The sequence below is a fragment of the Danio rerio genome, chromosome 5 (genome assembly GCF_052040795.2).
Source record: "Danio rerio strain M-AB ecotype USA chromosome 5, GRCz13ab, whole genome shotgun sequence".
In the NCBI taxonomy this organism is placed as follows: Eukaryota; Metazoa; Chordata; class Actinopteri; order Cypriniformes; family Danionidae; genus Danio; species Danio rerio.
Window position 1 is genome coordinate 25,936,832 of NC_141025.1, and position 27,591 is coordinate 25,964,422.

Here is a 27,591-nt window from a genome sequence, read left to right on the forward strand (position 1 = left end):
CTCATTCAGTTAAATTCTGAATCATAAAATCCCAGTTTAATATTTAGACAGACTTGTGTCTTTTTGAACTATTTGTATTTTTAATTAAAATAAAAGTTTCCAACTGTGAAAATGAAAGATTTTTTTTATTATTGATTTACATTTAACAAAGTCTGCTAAAAAGTAAATCCCTGGTCAGATCACACGATTTCGGCAATATTTTCTTGACGTAGGGTGTCGTGGGGATTCGAAAACGACAAATGGGCATCGTTACAGAAGATTCAGTCGTTTCTTCTTGAGTAATGTGGCATAATTCATGACAACCGATACCATGTCTGTGACGCGTTATGACACCATCTCAGAAAGTCTAGCATGCTTAATTTTTTTCTTATTCTTCATGACGAGTTCTGTCACGTGGGTGACTGTGCGATAGGAGGACATCATTTCTGCTGCCGTTAATGCGCTGGTCAGGTTATCAAAAGATAGGCTGCATATTTACTTTTGGGTGGGTCACGAGTGGATAAGATCAATCATTGGTTATGCAAACTTTAAATACCTTTTCTAAAATATTAAGGTGTTTTAAGCAATTTTATCTGACAGACTGGCACAAATATGCAGACATCTTCATTCTCACAACAAGTTTCTGAGTTCTCACAGCCTTCCAACAGATTTTGTTCTTCTGAGGTAATCTGGGAACATGTTCAGTGCTGCAAATACATTGTAAAAGCCAGTCCTGCTTATTCAAATTTGTCATTAATAGTGGAAAATGTTGGCTTCACTGAAACTGATTAGTTCACTTAAATTTTTTTTATTCTAGATTATTATTTTATTTCATGTTTTGGCGCATAAAGCAAACTTGTTTTGAAGTGCATCACCTCAAATGTTATTCGTTATTTTTATTTATAGATAACTGACCAACAAAAAATGCATTAAAATTACGATAAAATTATAGCAAATGAAATTTGCTTTAAAAAGATACTTTTTCCAAGAAAAATATACAAATTATATTTTTCATTGTGCCCCTGCACTACTCAACTCTGCGGGTGGATGGTTTATTTTGCTCTGTGGAAAATAAGGAATTAATTAATGATTTACTTTAATTGTTGTATTCACAAACCTCTGTCATATATTTGCAAATTTTTTAATATGTCATTATTTAAAAGATTATGTCTTCTGATGCTTTTATCTTCTCCGTCTCAATCGCGACAAGTTCAAGTGTTTTATAAGCAACCCATAACAGGAAATTATACATTACATTTAGATTTCAAAGAAAATATCTTAAAATTAAAAAGGAATCATAAGTTTGATCCTATCCATGTTGTAATGAATGCACTTGAATAATGCAGTTATTAGCTGTCAGCAAGCATCAGTGTTTTTTGAGGTTGAAATAAGATTTAAAAAAAAAATGAAATTGAGATAAATAATATATTATATAAACAACACTTGTGACTGCTTTGGGAAAAATTGATCGTCGTAGACATCACAGGATGACTGACCATGAAGCAACGTGTAGTCTGGCACATTTGTTACACACGACAAAGTCGAGATTTTATCAAGAAAATCTGACAAAGTGACTTTCGTAACCGACAACAAAAGTTTTGTGATCTGACAGCAGCTTAATGGAGACAAAGCTTCAGGGCATTGTTCAAAAGTTTAAAAATAAATATTTTTGTGAAATCTTAATTTTTACCCATCCTTGCATGAAATTTGAATTCATGGGCATCCAAAAAGCTCTAACACTTTGTGTAAAATTCTAAATAATCCTCTAAATTCCTGAGGTTTGTGGCTTTGGTAGGCATTTCTTGTACAGTGTAAGGAAACCAGTCACAATACATACATTCTACACAACAATCCCAAGCTCAAGCACACATTAGAAACACGTTAGTCATTGATGAACTCAGGAAAAAGTTATGCATGTATGGCTTTTGTAAAAGTTAGTGCCTGTGAGAGCAGGAGTTAGTCCATCTAGCCAAATAAAACACCAAACAATATATATATATATATATATATATATATATATATATATATATATATATATATATATATATATATATATATATATATATATATATATATATAACATCATTCCTTGAAAAAAAGCCTTATTCATTAACAAGATACAGGTATGGCTGCTGTCCAGAAACGTTCTCCATGGTATTTAAAAAGCGCCCGGCCTCACGTTGATAAATGTGAAGGGATTAATCTTCAAATAGTTAAACGGTATTATGTGTACATCTCTAAGGAGTCTAGATACAGCATAGGAGTTATACATATAGGATTTAATCGAAAGATCTATCTTATGATTAATAACACACAAATGGCTCACATCTTCAGGGTTTAACAGGCCATGCGGAAAACCATTCATCACCTTGTTGTGAGCTAAAAGGCTGTTCGGTACATCAAGCCTTTTATAACGCAATAGCGTAACGTATTTTAACAGAATATTTGCTTGACTATTACTCGCTTTATGCTACGAAACCCAACATCAAATGGTTAGATGCACGTTAAGGAGGCAAAAAGTTAAGATAACAAGCAATGCAATGAGATGGGAACATGCAGCAATGCATTGTGGGACACTGAGGGATAGCTGTATCCATCAACACATCCATCCACACACCAAATCCCTGCAAATGCTAAAATGGAGCATATAGACAACACACACTTTTCAGTTTTGATCATTTTGTTACAACAATTGGTTGCTTGAAAGGTCTGATTAATCAGATCATCGTTATATCATCAGGTTATATCAATAATAGTGTTTCCATATTGTCGTGATTGAATAAATTCGTCTGTGTGTTGTGTATATGCCAGAGATGTCGGCTAAGAGACTGGTGGCTGTGAAAGGCAGCCATGGAGACAGTCATGAAAGAGGAATCAGCTTTAGAGGACAGGGGAAACACTCAAGACAGCCCAAACCACCGATCAATCAAAAACCAACAACATAATTGCACATTCAGAATAGATTTTGCCCTTATATGCTAATCTCAGACTACTTCAATAACCCCTAAACCCCATTTTACATCTAGAAGCCAAAAGTGCAGTCTCAGATTAGCCATAAAGGGCAACCTCTTCTTCAAAAACATATGGAAAACACTCAAAACCAAGACATATAATGTGCTAAACAGTGAGTACAGTAAGCAAGCAATGAACAGCATTTGTGGAGCAAATCCTCTCAGTGGAGTTTTCATTCGTTCTCTAATTTTCCGAAGATTTAGTCCCCATGAAAAGTCCACTGATGGATTTAACATGATCGCTTATGTTAACACACAGATGAATGGCATGTTTGAGCAATGGAAATCGTAAAACCAGGAATAACAAGAACATCATGGCAAATGTCAAAATCTCTTACGTTCAATTCGCTCTAGAACAACGATAAGCAGGCATAAGGAAAGAGATTATTAAAAATCAATGCGGTTAAACAGTGAGGAACTCATTTTCTCTCCCACGCTGCTTCCTGTAAAGGTTTAGCATGATCAGAGAGTAAGTGTGTGGCTAACAGGGCTCCTGATAGACTTGTCTTACCGGAAGACCTTTCTCCCCTGGCTCTCCTTTAGGTCCTGGCTCTCCCTGGGAAGAGAAAAAACATGAATACTAATCTAAATTTCAGGGTGGTTCTCAAACAAGCACTGAACATCTTTTTGATACTCGATACACAGCTTTCATACAGTGCTGTCCTGTTATTTGCTAAGAAAGCAGGCATCTTACCGGCTCTCCTTTGAACCCTCTCTCTCCTGGATATCCAAGAGGTCCCTGTTAATTACATTAAAGGTGAGAAATGCACTCTCTCTCTCTTTAAACTTTTGGAAGTTTTAATCTTGTGTACTCACTCTTTCACCTCGATCACCCTTTGGTCCAACAGGGCCTTGCAAACCAGGAGCTCCTGGCTTTCCCTGAGTACAAGATAAAGATGATATGGTTAGTGTGCATGCATGCTTACAGAGAAATAAAATGAATTAACTATATTATAATGGGGGCGACATGGTGGCTCAGTGGTTATCACTGTCGCCTCACAGCAAGAAGGTCGCTGGTTCAAGTCCCGGCTGGGGCACTTGGCTTTTTTGTTTGGAGTCTGCATGTTCTCCCCATGTTCGTGTGGGTTTTCTCCAAGTGCTCCGGTTTCCAACAGTCCAAAGACATGCGGTATAGGTGAATTGAATAAACTAAATTGGTCATAGTGTATGTGTGTGAATGTGAGTGTATGGATGTTTTCCAGTACAGGGTTGCAGCTAAAAGGGCATCCGTTGTGCAAAACATATGCTTGATAAGTTGGCGGTTCATTCCGCTCTGGCGACCCCTGATGAGTAAAGAGACTAAGTCGAAATGAAAACGAATGAATGTATTATAATAAAGGCGACACGGTGGCTCAGTGGTTAGCACTGTTGCCTCACAGCAAGAAGGTCGCTGGTTCGAGTCCTAGCTGGATCAGTTGGCATTATTTCTGTGTTTGCACGTGTTCATATGGGTTTTCTCCGGGTGCTCCGGTTTCCCCGACAGTCCAAAGACATTGGTCATAGTGTATGTTTGTGAATGAGAGTGTATGGGTGTTTTCCAGTACTGGGTTGCAGCTAAAATGGCATCTGCTGTGTAAAACATATGCTGGATAAGTTGGCGGTTCATTCTGCTGTGGCAACCCCTGATGAATAAAGGGACTTAAGCCTAAGGAATGTATTATAATGCTTCTCACAATATGATTACAGAATGTTCCCTTAAGAAACTTGTGGTGTGAGGTCATTTAAAAAATTCTGATCCAAAATACAAAATTTCTCAGAGGAATGTGATACTTTTGAGAGAAGACGCACATTTCGGTTGGAAAAATGAGGAATGAAGCATTTATAAGGCAGCTTTCTGCTTGCTGCTTGTTATCCAAAGTGGGTCTCTCATCACCCCTCTTGATGAAATGACAGCAGCCACAGAGCCAGTGATGTCATCACACACTAGCTATTGGTCTTTGGGAGAGAGGGCGACAGAGCCAATTCAACGGACAGGCATAATGAAGAGGCCATGACTGATATGAGGCGATGGAGGGATTTATGAGGTTTTTAATTACTGCAGAGAGTCAAGACCTCAGTTAACATCTCACTTGAAGTGCAGCGCTTTATACAGTACAATGGCCCTTATCACTATATTGGGACACACATAGACCTTCGAGTAAGAATCCCCGTTCTAACCGAATTTGAGTTTCTCAGGAAGTCTTCTTAGGCCTCGTTTACACAGCCAGTGAAATGTGACCCACCCCGATTTTTTTGCTCATATGTAACACAGATCAGATCTGTTCTATGACTGTGTAAACACGAGAAAAAGCATGCTTTTGGATATTTAGAGATCAGTTTCAGGCCTTCTTCATATGTGGAAATAAATTAGATATAAATCAGATATGTGACAATGCGACTATCATGTAAACAGGCAGATTGGATTTATTGAGGCATTCCGTTTTGTACGTCATTAAACCTGTGACAATGTGGTACTTCTCCACGGATTATTGACATAGAAGGAAGAGCGTGTGTGGAGACGCCGACGCGGTAAACAACAACAACAACAGAGGAAAGTGGTGTGTGGACAAGCTTTGACACAGCATATTAAATGTTGGTTTGCTCCTCCTAAAATTTCAGACCCACTACTCCTCATTAAAGCCTGACACAATTTGACCCACCAAACCCGAGATCTCTCTCGTACCCACAAATTTCTCTGAATGGTGGAAGACACCACCATAGGCGCAAGCTGCGATAATGGCCCTTTACCTCCTCCTCCACCTGGTTGGGTGAACTTCGCATATTTCGCAGACCTAAAAGCAAGACAATTTCTTCCATCGTGGATAGTGTGGCGCAGATGCTACAACCCGCCTTTACGCATGTGCAACGTCGTAAATTGTATGGCAAGTGTAAACACATGAATCGGATATGGGTCACAATTAAAAGAACGTGTAAACGGTGAGGCAAAAAGGCAACAAATCAGAATTGGGCATCAAGCCCTGACAGTGTAAACGTGAACTTAGAGGCTCCGTATACATTCACACACACATTTTTTTCTCATCAGCCTGTAACTTACAGTTTGCCCCATAGGGCCTGGTGGTCCACTTGGTCCTATCGGTCCTGGGGGTCCTAAAAAACAGAATTAACTTATCTGAAATAAAACCATTCATGAGCTCACATTTTGAAATTCGTGTATGACAGTTCACTGACATATTTCATGATGCAGCCCAAAACAACACATGGCAAACATTAGGATTCCTGGCACAGTATTCAGATGATAGAACAACGATAAATACTGTCCACTCGGATCAAATCAAACCAAATCCAATTGATTCAAGATTACAACACGTTTGTAAACCTGCTGTTCAGAAAACTGAAACAGAATATGCGGCTTAAATGTATATCATATTTCATAGCACAGGTGGATAACATGAGGCATAAGAAGTCTTTCATATATTAATGACAAATAATATAAAAATTCTGTCATGGAAATATAATGGCCTGAAACTATTCAGGGATTTCTTTTCAATTTAAAGCTTTTGAGAATTTGTAATAATCTGACTTGATCAAATGAATAAGGACAAGAGAAAAGCCTGACAATGGACTGCTGGAGTTCAATTTAAATTGTTAAATTCTACTAGCATCATCACTTTCTGGTTCCTGCAGAAAGACAGACAGCTTCCAAACACTCTGAATCTACATTATCATGCATCAGATGGCTGCTAAACATTTGGGTGCTAATCTATTTTAAAGAGTAGCAGATGTTAATAAAAAGAACGAAAGAGAACAGAAAAGCTGGATTTGTGCCCAAAGAATGAATAAAAGAGAAGTCTTATTGAATGCACAACACTGTCATATTTTTGTCTTGGGGTGTTATAAATTCATTTTCATCACAATGATCAAGTCCTGCGAAAATTTAGTTTAGTGCAGAGATGCCCAAAGTAGGGCATGGCAACCTTTGATTTGGCCCGCTATCCCATCTGAAAAGAGAGGGAGAATGATGGGGAGGTGGTTGGGGCGAATGCCTTTGACAGTGATGGTCATTTCAAATTTAACGCAACCTTTTGTTTTTGTTTTATTGCTGAGCTACAAAAAAAGCCAACTAAAATTAAGTACTAAGCCCTTAAGCCCTAAAAATTTAATACTGTAAATAAATCAGACAAAATGTAAGTACTGTCACTTGACGGATACACCAGAAATCTGCCAGTAAATTAAAGTAAGCTTGACTAGCGTATTCAGTGTTGAACTAATAAATGGGATTGTTTATGTTTTACAGGGTTCATACACACTTTTCCAGGACTTTCAAGTCAGTTTTCATGACCTTCTGTTTCATGTAATGTCTACATATACGTGGTAAAACATATGAAATGTTTAAATTTATTACAGCATATCATAAAACACGCAATAGTTTTAATTTATTTTTATATCTATGTAAAATAGATGATGCTTACACAGCACTAATAATGTGAGAGCATGTCTTTGGCCAATAAAAGAAAAGAAGTAAAAATAACTAACCTCCATTCCAATATACAGATATTTGTCTGTACTAATTTTAGATAATCTTAAAAGTTTGTTAAACTAGTAATAGCAGGTAAAACTATTTCTATTATAAAGCTGCTGTCACACTGCACCTTTCGCTCCTTATAGACTTCCATTCAGGCAAAACAATTTCGCATTTCACTGCATTCGAAAGTTCAAGCTTGATGAATTCTTACCTGCAAGATCACATCAGGTGATTGCATTAGACCAATAGAATATAATTTTAAATAAGAATTGTAAAATATGGAGCAATCACTCACTTTTGTTAATGTCTAATCATATTGTTATAATTTGAAATAAGAAATGTAAAATGTGGAGCAATCGCTTACTTTTGTTAATGTCTAATCATATTGTTTAACCCTGCCCCTTTTCGCAGCACCGTGCGACAGAATTTTGCAATCACAAGCTCTAGTGTGACAGCAGCTTAAGTTGCTTTGGACAAAAATGTCCATGACATTTCCAAAACCTTGTGGGTTTTTCTATTTTTCCAAAAATTTTCCAGGCCTGGAAAATGGCATGTCAAAATTCCATGACTTTTCCAGGTTTTCCATGACTGTATGAACTCTGGTTTTACTGTAATAAGTTCATTATTAAACGTTAAAAATGATAGTGCATTAGTCAATATGTTTTCTAGTTATTTTAAAATATTACTGAATAAATTAAAAAATTTCCCTCAATCAAGTTTGCTTTTTGGCCCTTTATAGGAAAAAGTTTGGGCACTGCTGGTCTAGTGTAAATTAGTATTGTGTGATATTTTCAATATACAATTTATACAGTATGGAAATACAAATTCTGCCAGTATGAAAACAAATCAGATCAAACGTGAAAAATGAATAGTGGCATAATAACAATGAGTTAATACTTTGAAATGTGGGGCATAAAAAATTGTCCTGCACCGTGAAATTAAAGACGATTCAGTATGTTTGACCTTCATCTCATGGATGTTTTTATATACAGAATGCTGCTGCCACTTCTGTAAATATGCCAAAAATTTGTACAAAATGAAAATATTTCAGTCCTCTCTTATTTTTAAATTAGTCTTTCAAAAGATTGTACATAGACCATTTCATTGTGGACATGTCACCAGCCCACAAACATTTCCTGCTTGGTATCAAACTATTCTATAACTGTAACGAGAGGCAATTCAATCATGACTTAATGTTAAATCAGCTATCATAACATTATTTATTAATATATGGCTCTTTTTAGATTCTTGGAAGCTATAGAAATTAAACAACGTAAAACAGGGAATACATCAGGACCATTATTTCTGTTGCCTCAAAATGTTCTATAGTTTAATCGTAGAGATCACAAATGGTATGCATGACCAATAATGAAATCAAAATGTTCTCTTAATTCTGATTTACTGACCGGTTGGTCCAGCTGGGCCTGGTGGTCCGTGCGAGGGGGCCACTCGAAGGTCTGGGAAGTTGTTATGAAGCAGACTTTCTTTTTTCAGACCTGTGACAATTAAAAACAACACAAATCTTAATAAGGTAGTCCATGGCTTGATGAAAAGCATCATTATAGCTACTTGCCTGTAGACGGCGCTATTTAACAAGAATAAGTGATGTGATTTGTGGCAGGCTGTAAAATATTGGCACACCATAAATTCTAATATTGGTTGTGGCATTTTGATGTGTTGGCTTTTATTTTCAGCCACAAGAAGGGAATTAAATAACAAAAAATGACAAGCCAGCAGTTTTCTTTCGTTTTGCAGCCTAATGGTTTTCTTTGTCTTTTTCTTGTGTGAGGGCTGTAATTTCTCCTTTACTGACCCACATGCAAGCATGACAATCAGAGCAGACATTTAATATGATTATAAAATAAAGCAATAAAGACATACTGTACAAATGCATGCTTTCATTGCTGTTATAAATGCTCATTAATGTCTTGCTGAATGTCAATTAATTTACTGATTTAATTTTTTTACTGACACTGTTGTTGGTGTGTTGACGTTTATCCATTATTATGCATTGTAAAAATGATTTTTCAAAGTTATAACAATGAATATTGAAGTACATTTTTACAAGAAAACACTAAAATCTTGTCTTGTGTGCTACTTTTTGTAGTTATTTTGACCATTTATAATCAATTTCTGTGTGAAAATAGCTTTAAAATCCAACATCAGATTTTTGTTTACAGTCTGAGCCACAGAATACCGTGAAACTGAATGTTGGTCGTCTATGCGCAGTAGACAGAGCAGACGTTTTGTCTGGTCTCCTCAGATTGGTTTTTAAACTGCTAGCAATTTTCTCACAGCGGGTCTGTCTGCTTGTCTATCTGTCTGTCTGTCTGTCTGTCTGTCTGTCTGTCTGTCTGTCTGTCTGTCTGTGTCTGCCTCTTTGTGTGTCCATCTATCTGTCTCTGTCAGTCCATCTTTTTTTTGCCTGTATGTCCATTGTCACTCTCTCTTTGTTAGGTTGACTGCCTCTCCGTCAATGTCTTGTCCATCTATATGTCTGTCTGTGGAGCTCTTTTCTGACTGTATCTGTCCAGATCTCTGTCTGTCTGTCTGTTTGTCTGTCTGTCTGTCTGTCTGTCTGTCTGTCTGTCTGTCTGTCTCAGCATGCGTATGTCTGTCTGTTTGTTTGTCTATCTGTTGGTCTGTCTGTCTCTCTTTCTCTCGGTCTGTCCATCCATCCATCCATCCATCCATCCATCCATCCATCCATCCATCCATCCATCCATCCATCCATCCATCCATCCATCCATCCATCCATCCATCCATCCATCCATCCATCCTTCCGTCTGTGCCTTTGTGTGTGCCTATCTTTCCATCTCTTTTCTGTCTGTCTGTCAGTCTGTCTTTCTCTGTCTATCCATCTGTCTGTCTGTTTGCACAGCACTTTTCTGGCTGTCTATCTGTCCATACTTCTTTCTGTCTGTCTGTCTGTCCATCTGTCTCTCCATGTGTCTGTCTGTCTGTCTATCTGTATGTCTGTGTGAGCCTGTCTTTACATCTCTTTTGTCAGTCTGTCTCTATCTCTGTCCCTCCGTCTGTCTGCCTTCTGTCTGTTTGCCTGTCTATCTCTATTCTGTCTGTCGGTTCACCTGTCTTTCCTGTTTGTCCATGTGTCTGTCCATCTGTCTATGTCAGTCTGTCTGTCCATGTATCAGTCCATACGTCTTTGTGTGTGTGTCTGTCTGTCCGTCTGTCTGTCTGTATCTCTCTCTCTTTCTCTCTCTCTGTGTCTGTCCATCCATCTGTCTGTCTGTCTATCTGTATGTCTGTGTCTGCCCGTCTGCCTTCTGTCTCTTTGCCAGTCTGTACATCTCTATTCTGTCTGTCTGTTCACATGTCTTTTCTGTCTGTCGGTCTGCCTGTCCATATGTCTGTCTTTCCACCTGTCTCTCTCACTTTCTATCTGTCCACCTGTTCGTCTGTCCATCTGTCTATCCATGCATCTGTCTGTCTTTCTGCATGTATCTGTCTGTCTGTTTGTCTGTCTCTCTCTTTCTATCCATTCATCTGTCTAGCTGTCTATCTCTATGTCTGTGTGTGCCTGTCTGTACATCTCTTTTCTGTCTGTCTCTATGTCCATCCGTCTGTCTGTAATCTGTCTTTTTGCCTGTCTGTTTATTTGTCTGTCTGTCCATCTCAATTCTGTCTGTCTGTTCACCTGTCTTTTTTTGTCTGTCAATCTGTCTGTCCATGTGTCTGTCCATCTATCGGTCTGTCTGTCAATGTGTCTATCTGTCTCTGCATTTCTGTCTGTCCATCTGGCTCTCTCTCTTTCTGTCTGTACATCTATCTGCTTGTCTGTCTGTACATGTTTTTTTTGTCTGTTCATTTGTCTGTCTGCTATCTGTCTCTCTCTCTGCCTACCTGTCTATCCATCTGTCCCTTTCTCCATCTCTCTGTCTGTCCATCTATCTATCCACCCTTCCATTTGTCCATCCCTCTGTCTCTCTGTGAGTCTCAGGCCTCAGCAGGTAAGTCTGCTGTAACCTCTGTGTCTGCAGGGCATTTCTGAGCTCAGACGCAGACAGGAAACTCCAATAAAGACAGTGTTTTTCTATTGAAGCCCCATGCGGACCCTTTAATTGTCCTGATTACTTTGAAGGTAGAATCATGGGAATAACAGCTTTAACTGAGTTATAAAGTTCTAAGGCCCCTAAATTGAAAATTCTCAAACTTTATGAGGTCTGGGCAGGCCTGTGTCCCGTTCAGCAGAGAGCAGATATAAAACTGAGGCGAGGTGAAGTGTCAGTCAGCTACACGGGCCAGTCCTCCCCGAGAGTGACGACACACACACTAAAAAATTATTGCTTCTATTATAAAACACTCCCTCGTGCTTGGAGCTTAACTGAGTGTACGTCTCAAAACAGAGTACACACACACATGCTGTTTTGGCTGTGCACATCTGGAAGCGGTTGAGTGACATCAGCAGCAGGCAGACAGACAGGTCTTTTCCCCCAGCATGTGGCTGTTGAGTCTAGCCTGCATTACCTCCTGAAACCTGCCATTTTAATCAATGGCGGGACGGAGGGGAGGAGTAATGAGAGAGGAGATGCCCTGAAGTTAGTCTAATTCCTCAATCCAGCCCTCTTTTTCTACTTATATTTATTCCGGGCTCATTTAAAGGGGTCATGACATGTGGAATCAAAGCTGTCTTGATCTTTTTACATATAAGAGATTTTTATTCGATTAAAACATTCAGCACGTTTTAATACATGAAATTTCCTCCTTGTTGAAAACAAATCATTTATGTACTTATACAAAAGGAAAACAGAATTAGCATGCTTGCGTTTTTGTACAGATTTCAGGAGGTATTGGGAACAAGTAGATTTATTCAAGTATATGTTTATTTTTAATAATACATTTAAATTTGTACTTTTTAAACATGTTTTTTCAGTGTTTGACTGCAGACTATTTTGCAAAGGCACAGTGTAATGGAAAGATCTTCAAGAGGATTTTGTAGAAAAAAAGCAATCAGCTCTACATGATCTTACAGAAGGTATAATTCATTTCACAATGCTTTGCCTGCAATTCAGGGTTTTATTATGGATAACTGTTGTCATATATATATATATATATATATATATATATATATATATATATATATATATATATATATATATATATATATATATATATATATATATATATTTGTTTTATTTTCTAGCATTAGCCAATCACAATATTTTACCATTTACTGACAAGATTTAAAGGAACTGCACATTAAAATCAGGCTTTTCACACACAAACAAACATCTTGAAAATATTTTTTCTGCATATATTTGTATTTTTTTAGTATAAAAACATACATAGTATGTTAGATTTTGATGATAGAATCATGCAGTTGCAGCGAATCTCCCGTTCCACCACATCCCAAAGGTGCTCTATTGGATTGAGCTCTGGTAACTGTGGAGGACATTTAAGTACAGTGAAGACATTGTCATGTTCAAGAAATCAGTCTGAGATGATTCGCGCTTTATGACATGGTATGTAATCCTACTGGAAGTAGCCATCAGAAGATGGGTACACTGTGGTCATAAAGGGATGGACATGGTCAGCAACTATACTAAGGTAGTATGGTAAAAAAAATAAAAGGTAGGTACACCACCTACCTTTTATTTTTTTTATTAATTTTTTTTATTTTCATTGATACGATGCTCAATTGGGCCCGAAATTGGGCCAAAGTGTGCCAAGAAAATATCCCCCACACCATTACACCACCAGCCTGAACTGTTTATGCAAGGCAGGATGGATCCATACTTTCATGTTGTTGATGCCAAATTCTGACCCTACCATCTGAATGTCACAACAGAAATCGAGACTCATCAGACTAGGCATCGTTTTTCCAACCTTCTATTGTTCAATTTTGGTGAGCCTGTATGAATTGTAGCCTCAGTTTCCAGTTCTTAGCTGACAGGAGTGGCACTTGGTGTGGTCTTCTGCTGCTTTAGCCCATCCGCCTCAGGGTTGGACGTATTGTGCACTCAGAGATGCTCTTCTGCATACCTCAATTGCAGTGAGTGGTTATTAGAGTTACTGTTGCCTTTCTATCAGCTGGAAAAAACAGTATAGCCATTTTCCTTTGACCTCTGGCATCAACAAGGCATTTGTGCCCACAGAATTACAAATCACTGGATATTTTCTCTTTTTCGAATCATTCTCTGTAAACCCTAGAGATGGTTGTGGTAAAAATCCCAGTAGATCAGCAGTTTCTGAAATACTCGGACCAGCCCGTCTGGCATCAACAACCATGCCACGTTCAAAGTCACTTAAATCACCTTTCTTCCCCATTCTGATGCTTGGTTTGAACTGCAGCAGATCGTCTTGACCATGTCTACATGCCTAAATGCATCTAGTTGCTGCCATGTGATTGGCTGATTAGAAATTTGCGTTAACAAGCAGTCGAACAGGTGGACTTATCAAAGTGGTTGGTGAATTTATGCAAACATATTCAAATAAATAAATAAATAATAAATAAAAATCCATTTGTGTGACTTATTTAAAGCTTCAAATTCACCCGGTTGCAGTATAAAAGCCAGTATCAATATAAAAAGTACATTAGTTTGACTTGTATGTCTCATGAGTGGCTACTATTAGGGTTTTATACTTAAATAACTGAACATGTTTTATATCAAGAACAACTGACACAAGTGCATGTCTGGTTCTGCACTACAGCAATTTCCCCAAAAACTCGATAATAGAGGTGTGAAAAATCTGAAGAGCTCATGGGAGAGATCAGCATATATGGCTCTTGAAGACAGACAGATTTACAGAGAGGCAGGCAGGGAGAAAGACAGGGCCAAAAACAGCAAAAGGGGGCAATTGTAACAGCTCTCTAGGATACTTGATTTTGATTGGTCATTTGTGGAACACTGTGGTCAGATGTTTTTGTAAAATGACCACAAAACTGTAACTGACTGTTTTTGCAGGGAAATGATTTCCAGTAGAACTGTTCTAGATTTATGCCTCTCATATCACTCCGCGGTCTGTTTATACTTACATAATAACCATTTAAATCAGAGCTACATGTCCAGTTATTTTGATATTTGATAAGAAACCGCTCCTGTTCAAATGTTTGAGGTTGAAAAGTTTTGAAAGAAGTCTTATAGTCACCAGTAATATTGCAAAATGTTATTACAATTTAAAATAACTTCAATTTAATGCACTGTAAAAATGTAATTTGTTTATTTAGTTTTTTCAGTATCATTACTCCAGTCATCAGTGCCACACGATCCTTCAGAAATTATTCTTTTTTGCTGAATTAGTGCATCGGATGCTGTTAATGCTGTTAAAAACAGTTGTGTTGCTGAAAAATCGGTGAAAAAAAATCTAGATATTTTTGGATGATTTGATAATGTGAAGTTCCAAAGAACAATGTCATTTGTGAACTATATATTAAGACTCATTCTTTCCAAACACACGTCTGACAAACTATATTTTCAACACATTTAATTTAGCTTTAGGAGGTATTTCCAAACATCTATTTAAATAATAGTTCAATTAAGCCATTTCTTTTGTGGGAGTTTATTTGTAATTAATAAACAGCTTTGAGAAAGATTAAGAGACCAAATGTTTAGTTTGTTCGGATCTCCTAGATTTAATTGTGATGAGATTGAGTACAATTATAATATTTGTTTTATTCTATAGATATCTGATGACATGTCCAAATTTCAAGCTCAAATATTTATTTAAAGCATTTTTTATTTAAAGAATGATTTAGATTGAAAATGCCACCATTTTTACTAGAGATGTCCATATCTGATCTCATGATTGGAAATCAGGCTCGATCATGCAGTTTCAGACTCAGTCAGAATCAGATATTACCTCTTATATTATATCTATATATATATAATCTTTACTTCAAGCTGCAAGTAAAGTAGGCCCTTTATTAACCAGACCTCTCTTTCTCAGGGGTGTGTTTTCAGGGCTGGAGTGGGACACATAACCAACCAGCGATGATGATTTTATGTGTTTGTGAATGTGGTTTCATCGAGAACATGATGATTGGCTTAGATATAGTACATTTCCATCGTTTGCCAATCAGAGGTAGAGTAGTGCGGGTGTTCACAGTCAGAACGATGGAAAATCCAACAAGTTCAAAGGTAGTGTTTACAAACTGTAAATTTATGTACTAATTTCCCCTCATTGAGGTAAAAGGAAAGAATGTTTAAGTATGGTGTAACTTGTTCCCAAGAAAAAATCTGTGGCATCCCTGTCTATCTGTGTCGGTGACAAGTAATTGTAATCTAACGAAGCGTTGTCACATGCCGCCACGAAATAAGTGGTTAAGAAGGCAGGTGATCGTTAGAGCTCTGCTAGCTGTTTATTATATATTTTTATTTGTTTGTTGACAAGACTTGTGAGTTGGGGTCTGTGCAATAAATACCTAAAGTTCTAAACCATTGGTTGTGTTTTATTGTGCAACTAAAGTAATGTCAATATTTATGATGATGTAGAATTTGATGGTTGTCTCTCACATTGTCCCACAACAACATTAAAACAGTTTAGACAAGTGTACAATGTTTTATATTTATTTTATAGTCATTTGACAAATTAGAATTTTTATTTAAATAGATAGTAACACAATAGTTACTTTCCCTGGTAATTAGTTACTTTTAGAATTGTGTAACTCAGTTACTATTTGTGAGAAGTAACTAGTAACTATAACTAATTACTCTTTTAAAGGAACGTAGCCAACACTGGTGCTGATAAGCGGATGACAAGCAGTACATTATCATTTAAGCAAGATGATAACACATACCATCTTGTTCAGGTACAGGGGCTGGAGGTCCAGGGGGCCCTGGAGGACCTGGTGGCCCAGGGAGGCCTTTCTCTCCTGGGAGTCCCGGTGGTCCCTGAGGACCTGAGGAGAAAGCATAAAAAAGCATGAGAGAGAGAAAAAAATACTAAGTGCTACCTTTCAGTCTATCTTTCCCCTGAGTGGTCAATCATAAGGCACTGTTGTCCTATTCAATGGAAACAGGAGAACAAATATAGTGTTTCTGCACACTGTGTTGAGCACCTACACTATATGATAAAAGAATTCCTAGGAAGTCACAGGATGTTTAAAGCATCTTAAAGGGAAGGAAGTGAAAGAGAGCACAGATTGAGGCAGAATACAGTATTTCATTTCGATACTCTTCTAGGAAATGGGTTAATATAAGAGTGGTGTGTGAGTGGGTGACTGTGTGTGTGGGCTGTAATTAACAGGAGGGGGTTCGTAATGGCCATGTGCTGGACTCTAACAGGGAGAGCTGGGAAAACTCAAATAAACACTGCTAAATGCCGGAGCATATTAGCGACTCTGGTGTGTAATAAATTAAAACCTGGCCGATGACTGCGCTGATTCATACAGCTCTCTGTCTAGATGGATGTGTGTGTGTGTGTGTGTGTGTGTGTGTGTGTGTGTGTGTGTGTGCATCTACAAAAGATCCTTCCAGCTGGTTTATTGTTGCCTGATAGCTTAAAATAATGAAGGAAAGAAAAGCAACATGTCACGGCTGGTGAGTGTGTGATCAGAGCAAAAGTTTCATCTGCCTGTCTTTGTGTGTTTTATTGATTCTTGTGTTTTTTTTTCATTTCCTTTTAATACTCATCTGTGATATCCTTCCTTGCTTATCACCCCATTTCTAGTCAGTTGCTTCTTATGTGTTTAAAAGTTGATGCAATGCAATGCAAAATAAATTATTTTGGAAAAGAGGTTAGATGAGAATTAGCGTACACATCTTTTAAAATGATTATCTATAAAGCTAATAAGATAAACAATTGTGATTACCCCCCCCCCTTTTTTTTTTTACCTATTACTCACTAACCTCGAACAATCTATTTGAACCAAGAGCTAATGTCATGTTCAATACACACTGTAAAGTTTAAGGATGAAATATGAGAGTGAATCCACTAAATAATCATATGGAAGTGTGTGCAGAACTCAACTCACTCTTGAAATTGTGATGACTGAAAGCATGGGAATCAATGTACGTCAATGTTATAGCATCTCGCAGTTTTGACATTAACTATTTTTGACCAAACATTCATTGTTTGCCAAATTGCACCAATGATATTATTGTAGTTTGTACTGGAGGACTTTTTAACACAGCATGTTCAGTTTGCCTCTGATGCCAAAACTACTTATTATAAGCATTTTTGTAGATTTTAATTGTAAAGGAAAGTTTGTGAAATTGTTCAACTGATGTTGTTCAGTAATTTTCACAATATATTTCTAAGTTATAAGTTCATGACTAGCTTGTACTTATTGACATTTGTTTTCAAGCAAGATCTGGCAACACAAATGTGTCAAGGCTTTCCGGTGACCTCTTGCACATACAAAACAGAAACATATCTCTGACATCTCTTTATGGGTTTCAACTGTGACTCCATGTGAACTATCAGTGTTTTCGCTGTAAGCGTGCATCCTTTAGGTGTACAATCTACATATAAATGAGACTTATTATTTTGGCCTGCTTTAAATAATACCAATAGATAAATTTCTATGAAAAATAAGCAGACAGCATGTGTGTGAAGTGGACTCAGACAAGTGTCACTGCATAGGTCACACGTGTCTACTTTGTGAAATTCTAATTGAGTGAATAACAGTTCATTGTGTATACAGTATGCATCATGTAAAGAGGATGTCCTGTTTTCCTTCAACAGGAAGTGCGTGGAATAGTGTTCTGCTGAGTCATGATCATAACCACACAAAAATAGAAAGGCGTTATGATCACTGAATTTGGCATTTCCAGTACCATCCTTTCTATCCCACTTAAAAAAGGACTATGGAATTGCTATGATTTTTTTTTACATGAATTCACCAAGTAGGACATGTCCATGCATCAACATCTTTCAAACAACATGCCTGTCCAAATATTTTGTCTTTATCAATCCCTATTCTTAACTTTACCCCAAACCTAATATCAGACAGAAATAATAATTCAATAAGAATGGTGTTGAAGCCCCAAAACTTGCCAGTAATTAAACATATTCCACAAATCTAGTTGGTTGACTGGACAGATGTTCATGTGGGAACATGTCTTGGCAAAATCATGTTGGTTGTACACTGGAGCATAGGCTAGTTGTGGTTTTAATCTTCTTATATTAATTTTATTTATACATACATAATGTTTTACTTTCAAAAAAAGAAAGACAAGATAAAAACCATGGTAGCAATTTAGTTTAAGTTACATCTCATACCATAATGGCTTATTACCTGCCTATTACTAAGCTATAATGTTCACGTTAATTTATTTAAAAAGCACATTTAAAAGTCTTGTACATAAGACACACAAAGATTTATTAAAACTATAAAAACATATATAACATAGAAAAACCAATAGAAACAACATATATATTCAATAAGAAGGGTGTTGAAGCCCCAAAACTTGCCAGTAACTAAACAGTATTATTTATACAACATAATATTTACAAACAAAGCAGTTGACGAAGCTATTAGTATAATACTAATACGCCAAACTGAACAGCTAAGTTTTCAAAAGTGATTTAAAAATAGATAGTGATGGTATCTACTATATTGACTGTTTATTAGCATTATAAAATATGATCTTATCCTAAATATATAATCCTACCCCATACCTAAACCCAATAACCAGCAAATTAGTAGTATATTGAGCTAAAACTCTTAGTTAATGGTTTGTTAATAAAAAAGTGTAATTGGTGAATTGGACATTAAAATAAACTGTGACCAAAATCAAGTATGTGAATCATCATTATTCCATTTTTACTACCCCCCCCCCCCCCCAAACCTGATCCCTTTTAATAGTGCTGCAGTGTAAATACATTTCCAAAAGTACAAATCAATTAAAGTCCATGTACACGAAAAAAGCGATTAGTTGATTTGCTTTAAAAAAAGGGAGTAAACCAATTGCCTTAAAAGCAACAAGTTGATTTTACTTTTAAAATGTCAGTAAACCCATTGACTTAACTTTTATAATTATAAACATAGGTCATTTACTTAATAATTACTACTAAACGAGTAACTCTCTTTTTTTTAAAAGCAAAGTCAAGTAATCACTTTTTACAGTGTACTATAGTCTTACTTAATGCGTCATAAAACACATTACTCATGAAAGTCAAAAAAGCTGAATAAAACGGAGAATCAAAATGACAACACTGGTTCATTGTGAAAACATACCCTTACATACATTTCTGTAGAGTGCAAATTATGTAGCCAGAGATACGTATGGATACATTTCTTCTTTTTAAATGAATGCTGCGGGGTGGTATGATGCTGCTGATGGCTTCTCTTTCTTTTCACGCTATTAGCTGACCACTCTCCTCTGTGTGGACGGCTTTACCTCTGATACAAGTTTGCCCAGTAGCTCGCCGCGTAAGTCGGCAGACTTGAGACGCAGAAAGGTGTTGATTAATGATAATGGGTTTTAAATTCAGCGAAGAATAGTTCCAGTAAGAAGGTAAAGCAAAAGCCAATAAAATAAAATAAAATAAAATAAAATAAACAAGTAAATAACAGGGTGAGAACGTGGTACATACTAAAAAAAATTTAAAAATCATGCGGCTGCGAGGGCTTTTTTTTTTTTGGACCGCTTTTAAAAACTGTCATTTCTGGGTTTAGGGAAGGCAGTGGGTGGGTCAATCGGTACTTTTGAAAACATTATCGGTTGGGTTTAAGAAAGGGGTGGGTGGGGGATTGGTCAGTTGGTTAGTCAGTCGGTCAGTGGACAGCTGCCTCTGGTGGATTTACGCGAGAGAAGCAGGCATGAATGGCAATCCCAGGAGAAATTTCAGATCCGAAAAAGCATACACAGTGGCCTCTGGTGAATTTTCGAAAACAAAATCTGCAAAAAAAAATAGCTACTGTGACATATTTTTACGCTCTCCAGAAATGTATATAAGGGTACATATTAATAATGAGCCTGGGTTACAACATGATGTTTAAAATTTAAGTTTAAAAACAGCTCATCACTGCGGGACACCTCAACTACCCTTAAGTATGTCATGTCAGCTGCCCATATACCGTGACGTTATTTTCCTCCAGATCTACCTTGCTTTATTTAAACATGCCTCTCTTGAGAGAACACAGCAATCAGATACAGTTCATTGTGCATGACATGGAGGCGTAAAGAAAAATCTGAATCCAAGAAAAACAATACATTGGCAAACATATGGAAGAAATAAAAAGCCAGTATTGTATACATATCTCGTGTTCACTTTAGATTGGATTCACATGGCAGGAAAGGGTGAGGGGAAAGACCTAAGACCCTTTAAAGTCCTTTCAGTCAGTCATGGCTCTGGCTAAAACTCCATTCATACCTGTGGCCATGTTTCAAATATCATAACAATACTAAATTCTGTACTATCTTTGTGTCTCGGGGTAAGCGGTATGTTAGCTAATGTGTGTTTTTAGGCAAACCCCAGCAAAGCACTACACGCTGTGAACAAAAAAGGGTTTTTTTACAGTGTGGTCTGAGCACAAATATTTTGGCAAGTGGACTTGGGGCTCAATGCTGACTCGGCAGTGTCTTCATATAGTGTCTCTTATGGCAGAAAAGTTAGCATGGTGAGAAACCGCATTCTTACAAGTCATAGGTCAAAGCTCCACAAGCAAACCAAGCTCTGTTATTAATGGATATGGGTATATAAACTTATACACAAAGACAATTTTCGCCATCTTAAAACAAAGACAAAGTCTGCATGTGTAATTTCAGTGCTTTTTTTTATATAACACCATTAGAGGACACAGCTACTCTATGTTTGTGTTTAGTCCAAGAGTGATTTATACCTCAGAATCCTGTTATAGTGTTGTTTATATTTACATTTAGCAGACGTTTTTGTCTAACGACTTCTAATCGAGTAGGCCTTCAGTGATTCAATATACACAAGATTAGCTAATTATTCAAAAGAACTATCAAGTCCCTGGTAAACTTCATAAAGGTTGGTTTTTGTTTTTTGTTGGATGCCAAAATAAGTTTGAAAAGATTGAGTAGACTCCTAAACACAACAACAATGGCGGCTGAGAAAGAAGAACAGTTTCAAATAAGACAAACAGATTTCTCCAGCTTGTCGCACGAGAAGCATTAAGCGACATGCCACTATTCTTTCTATTTGCCGCAGATATGCACAAAATGGAAGAATGAACTTTATTAGATGTGGCATGATGGGGTTGTGCTTTAAGTCTGGTGTGTAAAACTCTAAACCAGGGGTCACCAATCTCGGTCTAGGAGGGCCGGTGTCCCTGCAGGGTTTAGCTCCAACTTGCCTCAACACACCTGTCTGGGTGTTTCGAGTATACCTAGTAAGATCATAGCTGCGTCCCAAATGGCACACTATACACTATGCACTCATGCACTATGTACTTATGCACTTACACACTCAACAGGGTAGTATATGTATGTAGTGTCGTCCCAAATGGCACACTAATGTTTTTTTTTACTAAGCGGAAATTCAAACCGTTTCCCTGATGACGTTTGACGGTTGCCAAATCATTGAAGTAAACGGCCAAATTATCAAATAATACCTGCCGTGAGTATTGCCGCAATCACTATCGGGAGGCGCTATAATCACTCTCGTAAAAGAATTTTGCTTTCACCATCCAAATTAAATAAAGTTATTCAACATGTGCGTCCGATAGCTCCGCCCCTTCCGCTACGTAAGCAAACCTGTGGTCGTTGAGTGCGTGAAGTGTCCATCATTACACACTTCATTTTAGCGGCTGAATGAGTGCGTCATCCGGGTAATTAAAGTGCACTTATTATTTTTAGAGTTTTCAGTGTGAACGCACTGCATACACTATTTATACTACAAAATGGCGTAGAATAGTGCATAAGTATGCGATTTGGGACGCAGCTCTTGATTAGCTTGTTCAGGTGTGTTTGATTAGGGTTGGAGCTAAAATCTGCAGGACACCGGCCCTCCAGGAACAAATTTGGTGACCCCTGCTTTAAACAATCTTTAAAAATTATCTTCCAGTGAGCAATCGAACATCTACTCAACTGTCTAGTTCATTTATATTGCTATATTGGTGTTGTTGTGCTGGATGTTTTTCTCCTGTCAGACTCTAAACTACAAAGCACATTAAAACGGTGGAATTCCAGAACACATCCACTGACTGCGTAATTGTCACAGATCAATGGTAGCTCAAAGGTGTTTAGAAGCAAAATGAATTCCCCAAAAAGTTTGCTTTGGACAGCTGTTTCAAATTGCCAAAGTGAACTCAAAATCGTTTTGGCCGGACTTTGTTTAAAATTACAAGTCCAAACACATGTGGTATAAGTGAATTGGGTAAGCTAAATTGTCCATTGTGTATGTGTGTTAATGGGTGTTTCCCAGTGATGGGATGTGGCTGGAAGGGCATCGCTGCATAAAAAATATGCTGAATAAGTTGGCGGTTCATTCCGCTGTGGTGACCCCTGAATAATAAAGGGAATAGGCTGAAAAGAAAATGGATTAATTAATGAATTAATGAGTAAAGAGGGGGAGTTTTCTTTTGTAGAGAGAAGAGTGTTTCTACAGGTGGTTTGTCAAGCCCACTCACCTGTCATAAATGCACATTTTTTTTTGTTTAGAGAAATGGAGTGATTGTAGGAAAGTGTCTTGTGCAAATGTGAAAAAAACTGCTGTAGATGTGAGTAAAGTGTCAGTGAAAGAATGTGTTTTCTTCGAGTAGTTTTGTCAAGCTCACTGACCTGTGAGGCACACTCAGAATTGCATAATTGTTGTGGGACTGATTTATTAAAAGTACCTGGAGGACCAGCTGTTCCTTTAGACCCTGGAGCCCCAGATGGTCCTCTGGTTCCAACGTCCCCTTTGGGTCCTGGAAGACCTCGAGACCCTGCTTTACCTACAGGTAAAGAGAACACATATAATGTATGTTAGATATCAATATGGCCAACAAACTGAAGCTCGAACTATGAAATCTGTATCTGATAACGTGTAACCTGAAATGCACAAACCACAAATGTCTAGTTATTCGTACAAACCCAAAGTCCGCAAATTAAAAAAAAAGTTGTTTTGTTAAAAAAAATTCACAAACTTGGTTAAATATTTAAGTATGATTTTTACTTACATTCTCATTTAAAGGAAGACAAAAAAACTGTTTTTGATATTGTAAATTTTATTAGTAGTGTACATTGCTAGGAACTTAATTTAGTCAAATTTAAAGGCAATAATTCCAGTATAAGATTTATTTGAAGCTTTCGATTCCATATTTTCTTGGTCAAATATTTATTATATATGTCATATTTTTTCTTGGTCAAATAATTTATATTATAAATATTCAGCAAGTGGACATATTACTGTATTTATACAAATTTAATATGATGTAAAAGTCTTAATTTTAAACAATTTAAACCTATGACTAATTTTACGGTACAGGATCACATTTATCCTGTATTCCCCCTCATTCATTTTCCTTCGGCTTAGTCCCTTTATTCATCAGGGGTTGCCACAGCGGAATGAACCACCAGCTAATCCAGCATATGTTTTACACAGCGGATGCTCTTCCAGCTGCAACCCAGTACAGGGAAACACCCATACACTCTCACATTCACACAAATAAACTACGGCCAATTTAGCCTATTCAATTCACCTGTACTGCATGTCTTTGGACTGTGGGGGAAAACGAAGCACCCAAAGGAAACCCACGCGAACACAGATTCCCCCTCATGTTATTTAATAAAACAGACTTTTGAGTGCCACAGGAGAAGTCAAATCATACAGTTTTGAAATGGCCTGAAATTGAGTAAATGATGACATAATTTTCTTTTTAAGAGTTTTCATAATTGTTAAAAAGGTAACTAAAACATATTTTTTCATATTATTTATTCATGCATTGAACAGTGATGACAAAACATAGATAACTAATTTACTGTTATAGAAGACTAATGTACTGTTACTCTAATTTACTGTTGAGATTTTCATTTGTCTTTTAATTTCATTTAATGAGTAAAGTAAGGTCTGGGGTAAACAAAACTTAATGACACTGACATTTTGTTTTACACTCCTAACTTCACACACTCACACCCCAAATATTTTCATATTGCTACTTATTAGAAACATATGTCATTTTAAAAATAAAAATTACTGCTTAAAAAATAGTTTTCATTATGAGTGTAATGCATGTTGTATAGCAAAATGTCGAAGATCTATCAAGATATGTTTAACACAGAATGTAAACTGAAAAAATCCATTTTAAAAACCCACCAAATCTCAAGGGAACCAGTGCTGAATTATTGTAATCTGAGTTTAATGTCATGGCTCCAGCACTCTAGTGATGATGGGATAATGGGCTGCTAGGCCTGTCACAATAAATAATCTAATATTATAAAACATTGTCCCAGATATTAATGCGATAACTTGTTATTTTATGCCAAAGAATATATAAAGGTGATACAACAGCATGATAACACAAGTAAACCTTTGCAAAAACGTTTCATTCTTAAGGTTATTTAGTTTCTGTAATTTGATGTTAAAAAGTAAATGTCCTCACCTAAACATTGACGCCAGTGATGAAGAATGTAAATGTGCTTGTAAAATGGCTTTATCGTTATTTATGAATGTGTGTCACTTTTCTGGAAGTGGACTGCAGCTTTGAAACAGAGCTCTTTTGGAAAACTTCTTTCAAACTGTCAATGGTTTTCCAAAAAATAAATGATTGTTTTCGAAAGGGAGTTACAACAGAGATTAGACGAGATGGCAGAGGCTGAATAATCAGATCAAATGTCATTGACATCAATTTTTAAGCAAACACAATGGGCGAAATATATTGCATCACCAAAGATTTTTGAGGTCATCTCCATTTATTGACAATAAATCAAGACATTGATTATTGAGATAGGCATACTTGCTGCTTTTAGAAATGTTCTGCCTAAAACCTGACAAAGTGAATGGGCAAATGGGCAGCAAAATTCTATTGTGAGTTTCCATAAGTGTGAATTTGTGCTTCCTTTAGACTTAACTCAAGAATAAGCCCACATGGAATGTGTACGCATAAAAACCCATAGATTAATGGCCCATGATTCAATTATTTTTTACTTATGTAGCTGTGTGTAAATATATGTTTATTCAGTATTTATATTAATTTCAGTAACATTATTGGTTGGGAGTTGGGTGTAAGGCGTTCCACAGTAATGCGTTACTTTATTATAATTACATTTTTGTTTTACATTTACACAGTAATGTAACAAAATAGATTTAAAATGTGTGTAATTTGATTACAGTTAGTAAAGTCAGCATAACTTATGTCACTAATATAGTTTTTGGAAGAAAAAATGCTTCTTTTAAATCACATTTTCTGCTGCAACGTCAGTTAAGAAGCATGCGCTTTTAAATTGCTGGAGAATGTGAGCTGAAATAGCTGCTCTCGAGAGTGGCTGCTTCTTCAATTAGAAATACAGACATTACTTTGATTGCATTAAGTGTAAAAACGAAAATATTGCTGTGAAATGCAGTCTATGTCCAGTCTTTAAAGGGCCATGACACCCCCAACTTTCGGTTAAAGTCTACTTCAGAATTTTTTCAAAAGATGCATGATTAATGGGCGTGGAGCTCCGCGAGCATCGGGCAGGAGTGGGCGTAGCCAGCAGGGGAGAACGTGAGCGAACAACTGTTGTAGTCAGTTAGCTCACAAAATGAGACAAACCGTGAGGAGACGCATGAGTTTATAGTTTACAAAGTTAAAATGTAAAGAAATGAATAGAGCTTTAGTGCCCTGCTACATTTGTTATTCGTAATTTCATATACACATAACCGCAATTTATATCATTATCAAGAAAGGTGTGTTCATGTAAACCCTATAAATGAGGACTTCTCCCTCAATCCCTGTATCCAGCAGACTCAGTGCAGCAGGTCTCCTGACCTGTCTATTTTAACCATTAGCCCTGCTGGTAATCTGGAGGATTTAGGCAAACACAGCAGCACAGTGATGTGTCTGAATGTGAACGAACTCCTGATAAAAGACAGCGTCCGCCATTCTCTAATTCTCGTGCTGCTCTCCCGACAAAAATGCTAGCAGCACACACACAGCTTTGCTGTATGATCGGCCATGACAAGATCGCAGGGAAAACATGCAACAAACCCCGTGGATCATGGAAACAAATGCATATGAGCCTTCATGAACGGCTAAAAACTGTGTGCTTGGGTCCGTGTCTCAGCTCGGGCTTGACTCTGGCAGGTCTGGCAGGTCTCATGAATAATTAAGCAGCCGGCTCTTCTCATAGGATAAGAAAACTCCGCTATGAATAATAATGAGAAACCGACGCGTCATCATTGCACTTGCAGTACTGGGCTACGTCGCCGATTTTGATCCCGCCCCAAAAATCATTTTAAACCCGGAAGCTGAAATTAGCTGACAAAAGCTCAAAAAAAGTTCTCCAGTGTGTCCTGAACCTTTAAAGAACTTTCGACTGCTTTTAACTCGACCAGCAACTTGTTCAAGCACTTGAAAAGAAAGCATTTAACGACAATACTTGTCACCAAGGAGGACTCCAGTGCTCAAAAACACAGCAACCCAAGTCAGCCTAAATAGATTTTTTTTGTGCAGGATCGGGAGTAAAGGTATCTTCTGAATGTGAAGAGAAGCATAGCTGCTTATGGGACTATTCACATATCGCGTCTTTTTAGGAGCACATATTGCACACGCTCCCATTTCCCAGGCACATGTAGTTGAAAACCATGAGTCACGAAACAAGAACTAACCGATCAGCTTCATACTTTGGAATATACAAATTTCGGTAGACTTATTACCTCAGACAAACACAGAACACTCAAACACTGCAGAGCTTTTTCATATTATGGATGTCAATGGTTACAGGTATCCAGTTTTCTTCTTTTGTGTTAAAAAAACAGACAAACAGGTTTGGAACAAATGAATGATGAGAGAATTTTAAGTTTTGGGCAAATTCTTAAAGAATTTTGAAAATGTCAAGCTGCTGTGATCAACCCATTATAATGTTTTTCTGTGAATAATAAATTACTGAAAGAGCTGCAGTTTATTTTGTATTCTTATAGATATATTCTATGTTTTAAAAGTAACTTAAAGTGAAGTAACTAATAATCTGATTACATTTTACATGAAGTAATTAATAATGTAATCAGATTACAATTTTCGAGTAGTAATCAGTAATTTGTAATTTATTTCTTTTTAAAAGTAACTTACCCAACATTGTTTATATG

At 37.0% G+C, this 27,591-nt stretch overlaps 1 protein-coding gene across 8 annotated transcripts in view; it reads right to left on the minus strand.

Annotated features, from left to right (window-relative positions):
* The window catches only part of emid1 (EMI domain containing 1), a 126,699-nt gene that overhangs the window by 6,539 nt on the left and 92,569 nt on the right, over positions 1-27,591 (minus strand). For 3 of the 8 annotated variants that reach the window (XR_015491203.1, XM_087253492.1, XM_087253493.1), the window contains exons 8-14: positions 23,162-23,260; positions 16,211-16,312; positions 8,859-8,948; positions 6,025-6,077; positions 3,807-3,869; positions 3,685-3,729; positions 3,502-3,546 (exon numbers count right to left, since the gene is read on the minus strand). Coding sequence is in view for 4 of the 8 variants with exons in the window: in XM_087253492.1 (XP_087109618.1) it covers positions 3,502-3,546; positions 3,685-3,729; positions 3,807-3,869; positions 6,025-6,077; positions 8,859-8,948; positions 16,211-16,312; positions 23,162-23,260 (497 nt within the window). In the remaining 4 variants the exon portion in view is untranslated. Of the gene's footprint in view, positions 1-3,328; positions 3,341-3,492; positions 3,547-3,684; positions 3,730-3,806; positions 3,870-6,024; positions 6,078-8,858; positions 8,949-16,210; positions 16,313-20,000; positions 21,728-22,278; positions 23,261-27,591 lie in introns of those variants that run through there. The other 5 variants (XR_015491202.1, XM_087253491.1, XM_087253490.1 and 2 more) reach the window with 4 other exon arrangements.